Raw genomic sequence first — 12348 nt, 5'->3', positions numbered from 1 at the left:
CGTGCATCAGGAGAATCAATGTTTCTTTCTACAAAGAGTCTTGGAACAACCTAAAATAACTACCACATATTTTGTGAAAATGTGAAGAAAACATGACGAATCTCCGCAGTCTTACACTGATGGCTCAGTAAAACTGAATCTGTTACCTTGGGTCCAGTGATGAAGCGTCCTGGAGGACCAGGCAAACCCAGCCTGCCTTGCGCTCCTGGTTCTCCCTGACAAAGTTTATTGTATGCAAACTGGTTAAGACCAAAAACGTACAGAGGATATTTTCTCATTATCTCTTTCCAGGTAAATGTTAATGATGGCCTAATGATTGCTCACCTTTGGTCCTGAGGGTCCAGCAATGCCTGGCGGCCCAGTCAAGCCTCTGATTCCTCTTTGGCCTTGGTCACCCTTGAAGGTCACATCAGGAATATACTCACTGGTCTGACTTACTTACTGACTTGCAGGAAAATGAAATATGGAATATTACTTTTTTACCTTTTCACCTTGGATACCAATTCCAGGAGCGCCATCTGGCCCCCTTAGGCCAATAGCTCCGGGCTCGCCCTAAAGACACACATGCATCCAAGTATTTGGCCCCCTTCCTGTTTTTTTTTTTTTTTTTTAATGTTTTGCCTATTTGTCATACTTACATGTTTTACATCATCAAACAAAATGTAATAATAGATATTGCTAACCTGGTTGTAACACCCTTGTTAGTAAGAACTGCAATTCAGCAACTGGCAGTTGCTGAATTGCAGTTCTTCAGAGTCTTTCATATCAATGCAGAAGAATCTTGGCTCACTCTTTGCACAAACTTTTTAATTGGAGACATTTCAAAAACACAAAACCTTCATTTGGTTGTTTTTGAGTGATTCAGAGTAAGCCAAGTGGGCTTGAGCTTCAGGACATGAACTGATGGCTGGACATTCTCTTCAGGATTTTCTCACAGATAGCAGAATTCATGGTTTCATCAAATAAGGCAAGTTGTCCAGGTCCTAAAACAGCAAAGCCCCAGACAATCATACTACCATTGTTCATAATGGAGCTCAATGTCTAAAGCCTTAGAAATGGATATATAATCCTTCCCAAACTGACAGATGTCAACTATCTTTAGAAAATTTCTATATATCATGGGATGCTGCATTGGTTCTTGAGACCTTTTAGCCTACTTCACTTGATCAGACAGGTTTTACTTAAGTGATTTTTTGATACAAAAGAAAATTTAATTACCATGTACAGTGAGATAGATTTGGATAGCTTTTTCCCTTAATAAATAAAATGATCATTTAAAAACTGCATTTTGCGTTTGCTCAGGTTAAAACATCTTCAAACTACCTTCTGTCCAGGGGCTCCATCCTCCCCTGGAAGCCCAGGCAAACCTGGCATTCCTGATGATCCTGGTTCACCCTGAGGACAGATTGGTGGCTCTGTATGAGGAATGTTTAATACTTTAAATAATGTATACTGATAACTGCTGCTGATGTGGGTTTTTACCAAATGGTTTCAACTCACCTTAGCTCCAGGGTCTCCAGCCCCTCTCTCCCCTGGAGCACCAATTTCACCTGGAAACCCTTGGTCTCCCTGTGTTAGGCAATAACATCTTCACATCTTTTCGTAATTACTAAAACCAGTATTGTTAATATTTGCTAAGCGGACTATTACCAGAGAGCCACGCATTTTTTAAGAAAATATACTTGCTGGCATTATTTTGTACAGGCCTGGTCACACCAGCGTTTATGCTGAGACACCAGGAAGACTTGCAATGAAAGTTTACATAACAGCTTAAAATACAGGACGGACTGAGTACCTGGTCAGTTTAGCATTCAATTTACTTTTATTTAACATCCTCACCCAGTTGTACACTTGATAATCTGTGTGGATATATCGCTCCAGTTGCAGGTTAACCTTTAATTTCTGTCTTCAGTGCGGAGAGCAGAACACGTACGATGGAGATAAATGTGACTAAAAGCATCAGCCTTGCTTGCTTGGCTATCAAATCATTAATCAGCTTGCAGATCCTGCAGTTTAAGTCATCACTTAACTATGTGACGTTTCAGGGTCATATGATCCAGCTCCAACTATAAGCTCTGTGGCCTCCACATAGAAATCCTGACCCCTTGTTATTACCACTAAGATTTTGAGCATATGTACAAACCTTGGGCCCAGGCATGCCTTCTCCTGGTGGACCTCTGCTTCCCGGTGGCCCCCTTGGACCCTCTATGCCCTGCAGGTATGAATAAATGCAGTAATTAAAAGAAGCCTGAATGGAATCTGTAAACAGGGAGTGTTTTCGCTGAAGGCAGAGTAATTAGAATTTTTTCTGGGACATCAGAAGGAGGCGAACTTTTCTTCTAACACAAAATTTAAATGATTTCATTGGTTCAGTGCAATATATGTTTCTGGTTTAAACACATATTAAAATAAAAAACAGTTTAGCATGAAAAGTTTTTCTTCTTCCAGTAGGCTGGTTTATTATTTTCTATAATCAGGTGATTAATGGAGACTTTTTCAGTCCTATTTTGAAGCCTTTTCTTTAAATAAATTCAGCTGTACAGAAAGCCCTGTGTGAGAGCACACCTGTCTCCCTCTCTTCCACAAGCGAGTGAATGGTGAACTAGAACCAGACCTGTTCTGATAGCAATTAGCTGATGTTTTGATGACAATGAAAAGCTCTTTGGCTAAGCTGTCAGCAGCCAACAGTTTCCACTAGTCTCCACTAGCTGCTGTTATTGTGTCAGAGCATGAATTTTTTATGCACTTCTGCATCATGTTGGTTAAATTATGATTGTTTATCAAAAGCTTGTATTAATAAAGCAACACCTGATCTCATGTAATCATAATTTCTGTCATTTGTTATCAAAGAATAGGGAAAAAGTAGCTCAAAGCAGATGCTTCTTTACTGTTTACTAAAATATCTTAAGTGGCAGCAATAACTTTTTATTTATTAGTAGGTCTGCAAAAAATAATACTGATGCTAGCAGCTTGAAGGTGTTTTATTTTGGCACGGGCATGATTTAAGCTAAATGCTAATGTCAGACTGCTAACCTGTTCTCAACGAACGTGCTAATATGAAGATCTTGGCAGAATTATTGTTTACTGTGGTCAGTATTGGGGAGTTACAGAATACATGTACAGGCGTTACGTATTTAAAATACAAAATATGAGTAACTGTATTCTGTTACAGTTACCGCTTAAATAGGTGATAATTAGAATACAGTTACTTTGGTGGAATAAATGGATTACACAGCAGTCTTTTCCTGTTTCATATGTTAGGTTATCCCCTCTCTAATTTTGGTAATTCTGCGCATTGCCGGTGTTCTGACAAAACACCCTACCTATCAAGAAGTCCTACTTGTTGTTACTGACAGTTTATTACAGTTGATACTTGTTTTCCTTAAGCTGTTGTCAATTTGTTAACTTTTTAAGCTAACATGCGTTTTGTTTTTTGTGCAAAAATACTCCAATTTGGAGTCTCAATTGAAGTCATATTTCAAGTCTTGATTTAGTACTTCTAAACTTCTGTAAACTGGCATACAGTGTAAACCTTGTCAATTAATTTTAGTCCTCCTGCAGTTAGTGGACACCACGCTCCTGTTGAAGAAAGTAATATTGCACTACATACTTGTTAATTGAGTGATAACGTTGTTTAATTTCTAAGAACCTTGACATTGGTCATTTTATTTACTGTATAAATCCAAGCAGGAAGCACGTTTTGATAAGTGTGATTTGGCCATCAAAACGTCCTACCTATAGATATGTACGATGGAGGCATAAACCACGTAAGGTAGTATATTCTGATAAGGTAGCACGGATTGATTGACATGACTATAAATTTACGCTACGGTAAGATGTTTTGACAAAGTAGGACGTTTTGTCAGAACACCGGAAACCCAGACAAACACGCGATAAGAGGCTGTACTGTAAGCGTCCTGTTAATGTTGGTAGCATCAGTTACACATTGGACCCGGAGCCAGCACAACAGAGCGAGTAGTGCACAGGCAGGAATGCATTTCTTACTTGGAAATTCCAGCGTAGTTCAGCATGTTTGCATGTTAGCACTAAAAAAGGACTTCGCTTGGATCGAGAATCATTGAGAAACTACAAACTTCTGTCGTATTGCATATGGTATCTTACTTAAACAATACATTTGCCTCATTATGTTATTGATAATTGTCAGTTCATCACTATTACCTTACATTAACAAGTCAAAACATGGATGGTGACAGTAACAATTAAAAAAAGACTATAAAAAAATCAATATAAGCCCACTGTGATTATAAAAACATGAAAAAATTAATGTATTAGAGCCACTGTGGGAATCATATTATGAGTCCAACACTTGCCTTCTCACCCTGTATGCCTAGTCCTGGGAGACCGACAAGCCCTGGAAGACCCGGTGGCCCAAAATCCCCCTACAAGTTCAGATAACAACATGTAAATGTTAATAGGTTGACAGTGCCTCACACTGAAATGTGATTTATTATGGAAAACACCCATCTGTATACAATTCTATAGCTGCATTTTAATGAATTAATAATATAGGCCACACATGATGACATCTGCTCCTTTTGCCTCACTTCCTTTTATCTGTCACATGCTATAATCACATCACAAATATATGATGGTAATGCAGAGAACCCTGCAGGCGGTGTTTGTCATTACTGCATGAAAACGTTGTGATTACCTCCAATGAACTTCACTACAAAGTCCACGGTAAAACTGTCAGCAACATCGGTGTCGAGAACACCCGTGTAAATCACAATGAAAAAGTTTTTTGGGGGGAAATGATTTTTCATGTAGCAGAAAGAATTACATAGCTAAAAATCAACTCAGCCTTTCTTTGTCTGTAAGTCTGTGAGCTAAAATGCTGCCAGATGGCTGTGAAGCTCTACAAACACATCCTGAAAGACAAACCTTTACCTTTATGTCTATGTCTGACTGTACCTGACTGCAGGCTAACTTTTCCACATTCATCAGCACAAGCCGTGAAACTGCGCTCCTCCTACACTATCCATGCTTTGACCTTGATTCATCATCTGTGGACTGTGACCTCCTACATAACACTGCACTGAATGCATTCATCCGTGGCTCTGCCAACTTATGGCCTTCTTCACAACAGGACTCCGGCTTTCTCTTCATGGCTGTGTGAAGGCTTTTCAGCAGGCGCCTTAGTTAAGGCCTCTTTAAACTCCACCTTGTCTCCTTTGATTCCAGCACCCGGCTGTCCTCTGGGCCCCCGTGGCCCCTCCAAGCCTCGTTCTCCCTGCCAAGACAGACAAAGAAGTTACTGCAAATTGACTCTTGAAATATTAGTAAGATGTATGAAAATAATGCCAAAATAGGAGCAGAAAAATAAGTATAAAAGTTAGAATAATATGATATTAGTCAAAATACAGATGTTATTTTCCAAAAGAACTCACACGGTGTAAAACATTACACGACTTTGAAGCCAAACAGGAGTTTTAGTTTAACCAATGTATCATCTTTCAGCTGCTTCCTCATTCCTCGAGGTTTCACCACAGCAGATGGATCCACATATTTGATTTGGCACAGTTTTTGTACCAGATGCCCTTCCTGACACAACATACAGGCCTGGGCCCTGCACTAAGAATACACTGGTTTATAACCCCTCCCACTCACCCACCCAAGGCTGGATTTATGTCTCCTCCCAGTGTCAGACTGGGGATCTCTTATATGTAAAGCAAATGTGTTAACCACTACAGCATGTCTTGCTTTTCATTCACAATGAATTATTTCAACTTTTTAATCAGACTTTAAAGAGAATGATGGCTTTGTAACTGAAAAGCTGCCATTGGAGTAATGTGCATTACGAGCTGTTTCTCAGTTAGCTTCATGGCTTCTTGTGATGTCTGGTTTAGCAAAAACAAAATGCTTATTGTTATTATAAATTTTCAGTTTGATTTATGTCAGTTACTGATAGAAGAGTGTAACTTGCTCATCAGAAGTGGCCTGAAAGATCCAAACTTGCACACAGTTTGTTTCTTCTACGGAAAGCAGAAGTAGCCGTACTATATACTATATAGGAATATTGTGGTATTTCATGTATTTCAAAACGTGCCTAGAGGAGATATAAGTATTACACAAAGAGAAAAAGCAGGAGGAGAAATTCACTGAGGGATTAGAAAGATAATACAGGATGACAGTCAGTAAAATGAAAAAAAAATGCTGCATAATGTCCTGCACTTTATAGACTGCAGAAAAATCCGATTTCCCTTAAGGAAATATTTCTGCGTCTTCCAAGGACATCCAAGGACAACAGAAACAATGTCGCATAGAGGAGTACACTGGTTAACATGCCGCTCTTGCATGTTGGCCTCAAGAGGTAAAGATTTACTGTCGTAACTCTATGATCCCTCACAAGCTGAGGTGCTAATGATGTGGAAAAAGCTGCAGAGCTCCTGTGAATCTGGAGACTGTCGAGGCTTGTCATGTGAAGAATGCTGCTTTGGAACAAGAACGCCATTAAAAAAAGTGGGGAAAAAGCACCCTCGAGGCCAATCTTGAGCAGTGGGGGATCCACATTCTCCTGTGTGTGTGTGTGTGTGGGGGGGGGGGGGGGGGGGGGGCTGGCTGATGCCATCACCAAGGCAAGTCGCCAAGTGATAAATCAAATAATAGTCTGAAGCAGTCTAAAGTTGAAAAATTCACCTGAGTTCCACTTCCTGTGATACAAAACTGCTCTGTTAGTCTTATAACAAAGCCACAAAGTTTTTACAGTAACTACGTTTAATTTAGCTGTGTGCATTTATCAAAACAACAGAGCTGTGTGACAAATGCACAGATCTGACACCTGTAATTTGAAAGAAACCACAAACATTTACAAAGGAACACTTCCAACAGTAATAATACATTTTTGCAATTACACTGATGTTGAGCTATGTTGTTTTTAATTGCTTGGGGAATCAATACAACGTTTGGGGGAGATAATTAAAATGATCTAAGGGCTGAGTCTGATAAATATTTTAATATTTTTCAACATTAAAAAGAATAAAACAACTGCTGGATGTTTCAAATTGTCTTAAATTTTCCACTTTCATTTCAAAAATGTCTCTGTCTGCATGAAAACACAAAAAAACACGTCACTCAAAATCATGCCAAAAGAACAGGCATAAATCTAAACATACAGAAATGCTGGCCAATCAGAAGCCCATAAACAAAAACACACTGTGCAATCTGAAAAAGGACGGGAAAACTAAGAATAACAACAGGAAACATTAAAGCATCACAAAAACATGCTGTGTATGTCTTCTGCACAGTATAAGGAGTACATTTCTCACACTCAAATACTGAATGAAATATTTTTTGGGCCCAAAAATGTCAAAGATATCTCTCATGTGGAAATTGCTTTGGAAAACGAAAACAACATGAGAGAAAGTATATATCCACACTTAAAAGACACTGAGTGTGCATATATGAATGTGTGTGCCTGATGGCCTTGAGAAAACACAGACATAGGAAAAGACTCTTTATTTCCTCTCTCAGTGAGTCACTGACATGATGCCCTGGCTTTTTTCTTGAACCATCTCTGAAACTTCTGCTTTATGTAGAGATGTTCTCATGTCCTGTGCTGGATACGATCAACGGACTAGATCACAGCACGAGGTAATGAGAGCCATACCACACTGTTAATTTATGGAACTTTTGTGTTGAGTTATCATGTCTTGTAATCCTACACATCACAATTTCCTGTCATTACATTCTGGAATCTGGAGCCCAGATGGATCTTTGTGTAGGTCAGTTTGTAGATATGAAAGGTATGAATGCCTTAAACAGGGTCAAAGGGGTTAAAAGAGTTTCCCTGGCTGTTTTTTTTACACGAAAAAGGTCAGACTTAAAAAGCATGAACGCTAACTCACCTTTGGTCCAGGCAGACCTTCTCCTATCAGCCCTCTCTCTCCTTGGACTCCCTGTGGTCCTTGAGGTCCCTGAGTAAAACAAAGGAAACTGAAAAGGTGTCTCACATGCAAACTAGGTTGTCTCTGAAGATAAAATGTAATGTCCCTGCTTGGATGTCAACATTTCCTTCTGTTGCTTCTTTACTTGTCTCTTGTCTAAGGTGTGGTGACAAACCGGATCTAACCCCCGCCAAATGTTTCCATCTGGCCAAGGTATTAGCAATAGATCCTTAAACAGTGAGGGGGGGTCACAGAGGGGAAGGTTTGTCTTCAGGGACTTTTGCCAGAAAGCTTTTTTAAAAGTCAGGTGTAGTAGTTTATAGAGCAGCAAGGTTCACATATATTTTAGGTTTTATTGGATGGCTGAGAGACAAGAAACAGGAGACTGAGGTTGGTGTTCCATGTGTTTCCAAATGTCAAAATTCTGATTTTTATTGTTATTCTTTCATATTTTCATTTTTTAAATTACTTTTATTGGGTTTCAGTTGTACTTTGGTTAGATTTAGACAGTACATTAATTTGGTTACATTTATCCAAAAATTATTATGTTGGTCAAAATAGACTTTTTAGAAAATACCAAACAAGTTATAAACAAAAAGATTTCATAATCCATTTTAAGACAGTCCAAACACAGGATGACAATGACCAAATATTTCTCGGCATGAGCCATCATTTACCTGCAACAGAAGTTTAAAACTTGAATTAGATATTATGTAGCTAGCCCTCCTGAGTATTTGTTACATTTAATAAAAACTGTTGATGGTAAAAAAAAAAAAAAAAAAAAAAAAAAAAAAAAAATATATATATATATATATATATATATATATATATATATATATATATATATATATATATATATATATATATATATACACATATATATATATATATATATATATATATATATATATATATATATATATTGAAAGCCCTGAAATATAAGACTTTTAAAACCAACTCACAATGTTAGCCTTAGTTATCTATAGAGAGAAATTCTCCAAGCAGTTGTTGTTGTTTTAGGTATCATAAAAACACAAAGCTAGGGCCGCAAAATTAATAAAATTTGAATCTCAATCACGATTTTGGATTCCCGTAATTAAATTAACATGACAGATTGATATTACCAGATCAAGTATTCCTCAAATCAGCGCCTGACCACATGCCCGCATTCTGTATGGCTGAAGACATTTGTCCACAAACACAGTGAGTAACAAAATCTATAAGAAAATGGTCAACGTATTGCACAAAAGATACATTATTCCCTCAGCAATTATTGTTCTTATTATTATTGTCCAAAAACAGCGCTCTTCCAGTTTAGCAAGCTAGTTGCCATAGTTACTCAGGTTGTTTCACCATTCACTATTTCAGCTGCTTGGGAGAAGGTACCAAGAATGAAAAATGCTATCTTCTCGCATTTTATTTATTTATTTATTTATCCAGACGTTTAAGTACCCCCTAGACATAATTACTCCATACCCATTACATTGTACATTTGGCATTTTGACATTACATTGCCATCATCTACAATGCTAATGTGAAGTGTGAGTTGCTAGTTTATCTCACCGGTGGTCCAGGCTCACCAATTCCTGGAGGACCTGGAGGCCCTGGTTGCCCCTGGAAACCAATATCACCCTGCAAGAAAGTGAGAGGAGTGCTCACACAGGGTGAGAGTCAGGTGGATTATTATGCCTTTGTAACTTAATTTTCCAAAAGAATAGGGTAGCAGACTTTACCTTGGGTCCCGGAAGGCCAATCCCTTGTTCCCCTTGGATTCCAGGTGGCCCAGGAAGTCCCCTTTCCCCCTATAAAAAGACAAGCAGGGACAGACTTGTGGATACAAAGGCACATAAACAGTTGCACGTACAGCTGTATTAATCGAAATCTTGAGTAAACATCAGCAAGGCTCCCCAGGTTCTTAAACAACAAAAACTAGCAACAAAAAATCCAAAATGACTGACTTTCTTTCCCACACCCACATAAACATACATGATCTGCTTCCTCTCCTTCTCAGCTGTTTTTAAAGGGGATTTAGTACTACGGGGTTCCTTCATTCCTTTAGCTTTATTGTTAAAGAATGCAATTATTCACGCAGAGGTCATAAATCACAGCTTTGCTGTGCAACAGGAGGGCGAGCAAGAGGCGTGAAGAGGGTGTAGAAATGTTAGCAGGCGCATACCAGTAGATTTTTTTTCTTCTGTTGCCCTTTCAAGCAAGTTGGGACAATGTTTAATGCCAGACATTAGTCTGCCATTCAGGTGATATAGGATGACAGCCAGACTATCAACATGAACATTCTTCCAAAATAATTAAGGAGGGAACACTTGGTGGGGGAGTGTGTGCTTATGGCAGAATTGGCAGGTATAACACGGGACTGGGGGCTTAAAAAGTGGAAACAGACAAATAAGCTGACAAGGTAATAACAGATGAGCTACTTCAGAGGGCTTTCCAATGTTCCAGCAGGGACGGATCATAACTCACAATAAAAGCGTTCAAATGTATAGTCATTGAATCAGTGTTATCAGTTAGTAGAGCTACTTGACATTTGTGATATTATTTATGCCGGCGCTGGATGAAGTTAATCAAATTGCATTTTAAATGTCAATGTTGTGCGTGTGATATTTAGCATCCGACAATCAGAGCAGATACTTTATTTATGTCACATTCTTCCATATGCAGCAAAGCGTTTCATGTTTCACCAGTACTACTCCACAGGTACTGGAATTATTGGAGGCTCCTTTTGATACAGCTATGTAAGACTTAACCCAAAGCAGACTTCAGAGGACTTCTTGTGTCCAACTAAAAAAAAAAAAAAGTGTATCCTTTAGATATACATCTGGTTTTAAGATTTTGGGTCACCTTTGATGAATGATTTTGGGCTGGAGAAGGGGAAAGGCCAGTCTCTGGCACAGAGAGAATTCCATCACATATAAAGGAATGTCTGATTTATGTCTCCTTTAGTTCACTTTTGTACTCTCGGAACAAGTTCTAAAGACATGTAGTGCAGCCTTGTTGAAAATCAAATGAGCTTATAGCCCTTCCACAGGGGCCACAGTGGAAGGTGGAGTGAAAAGGCTGCCACAATCAGATGCACCTATCTTAAATGTAAAAAATGCTTTATTCTCTACACAACAATCAAACAAAAGTAGGGACTGGCTTGATTGCTCAAAAATAAAGTTCCTCTAAAGCCACTTAAGGTGGCTCTGAAAGTGAGTCAGTCCTGATAGACTCACCAGTTAAAATGTCCAACGTTACAACATTAAAAACCTTATTTAGAGTCCATCCATCCATTTGCTTCTGCTTCTGCTTTTCAGGGTCCCTGGAGCCTATCCCAGGTGTCATAGGGCGAGAGGCAGGGTACACCCCGGACAGGTCGCCAGTCTGTCGCAGGAGTACCCACACAAACACAGGGAGAACATGCAAACTCCACACAGAAAGACTGATAGTGGAGTTGAACTCAGTGCTCTCATCAGTGTTTTCATTGGGCCATCTAACTATTTTATTTAATTTCCTTTTCTTAAGTACTTTCCCCAATTTTTTAACTTAATTTTTAATATCCCTGTGCCACGTTTTTCAAACATTTGTTTTCTGCTCTTACTTATAAACTGTTTTTCTTTTAGTCAATTTTCTGTCTTCACATTAATTTTTGCCTTCTGGCTAAACCTGTCAGTTAGTGGTTAACTTATTGCACACCTGGAAGAGTAAGAAAATCAACACATTTTTGTGTGTAACAAGAAAATAATTTTTTTTTAAAAAAGCAATAAATAAAACACATTAACCCTTTATTTCACATGAATTGTGTGACTTTAAATCCAGCCACCTTAAAATGACTTAAATCTACTGTCCTATCCATTTGGAGATGTATTAACCAAAGTGGGGTTGCATCAACGCTAACCAGATACTTACTCTGAATAGCCAATCACCTGAAAAACAAGTTAATACATTGAATGTAGGCTGGACTATCAGAAAATCCTAACAATTCATTGAAAAGCCCTCAGTTGATCCTAAATGCTGCAGTAAGAGTACTTACAGGGAGAGCCTATTTCTCCCATATTGGTTTCCCTTCATTGGCTCCCTGTTAAGTCTAGCATCTCTCTTCTGTGGGCCAAATCCCCATGAGACAGCCCGTTTACCTTTAAGATAAGGCTTAAAAATTTCCTTTATAATCAAGCTTAGTTAGGGCTGGATAAGGTGAGGTAAATGGTAAATGGACTAATTCTTACATAGCGCTTTTCTACTCTGTCTGAGAACTCAAAGCACTTTATACAACTTACCCACCCATTCAAACTTCTTCATTTAAGTAGTCTCATCTACACTTTTTAAAAAAGCTTATAGTTAGGGATCACACTGAATCCTCCTTTAGTTACGGTGCAATAGTCCTAGACTGCTGGAGGCTTTTTCTGATGCATTGATTGTTTCTCCTTTACTCACCTCTTTTAACCCTCTA

General features: G+C 38.6%; 1 protein-coding gene across 1 annotated transcript in view; it reads right to left on the bottom strand.

Annotated features, from left to right (window-relative positions):
• The window catches only part of LOC134620527 (collagen alpha-1(XXVIII) chain-like), a 37488-nt gene that overhangs the window by 15234 nt on the left and 9906 nt on the right, over nt 1–12348 (bottom strand). Inside the window, exons 12-22 of the mRNA XM_063466730.1 lie at nt 9638–9706; nt 9468–9536; nt 7866–7934; nt 5183–5251; nt 4332–4400; nt 2144–2212; nt 1501–1569; nt 1324–1395; nt 484–552; nt 325–396; nt 147–215 (exon numbers count right to left, since the gene is read on the bottom strand). Coding sequence (XP_063322800.1) covers nt 147–215; nt 325–396; nt 484–552; nt 1324–1395; nt 1501–1569; nt 2144–2212; nt 4332–4400; nt 5183–5251; nt 7866–7934; nt 9468–9536; nt 9638–9706 — 765 coding nt within the window. The remainder of the gene's footprint in view (nt 1–146; nt 216–324; nt 397–483; nt 553–1323; nt 1396–1500; nt 1570–2143; nt 2213–4331; nt 4401–5182; nt 5252–7865; nt 7935–9467; nt 9537–9637; nt 9707–12348) is intronic.

Source organism: Pelmatolapia mariae, linkage group LG23, assembly GCF_036321145.2.
Source record: "Pelmatolapia mariae isolate MD_Pm_ZW linkage group LG23, Pm_UMD_F_2, whole genome shotgun sequence".
Lineage (NCBI taxonomy): Eukaryota > Metazoa > Chordata > Actinopteri > Cichliformes > Cichlidae > Pelmatolapia > Pelmatolapia mariae.
This window is presented reverse-complemented; position numbering and strand designations above follow the sequence as displayed.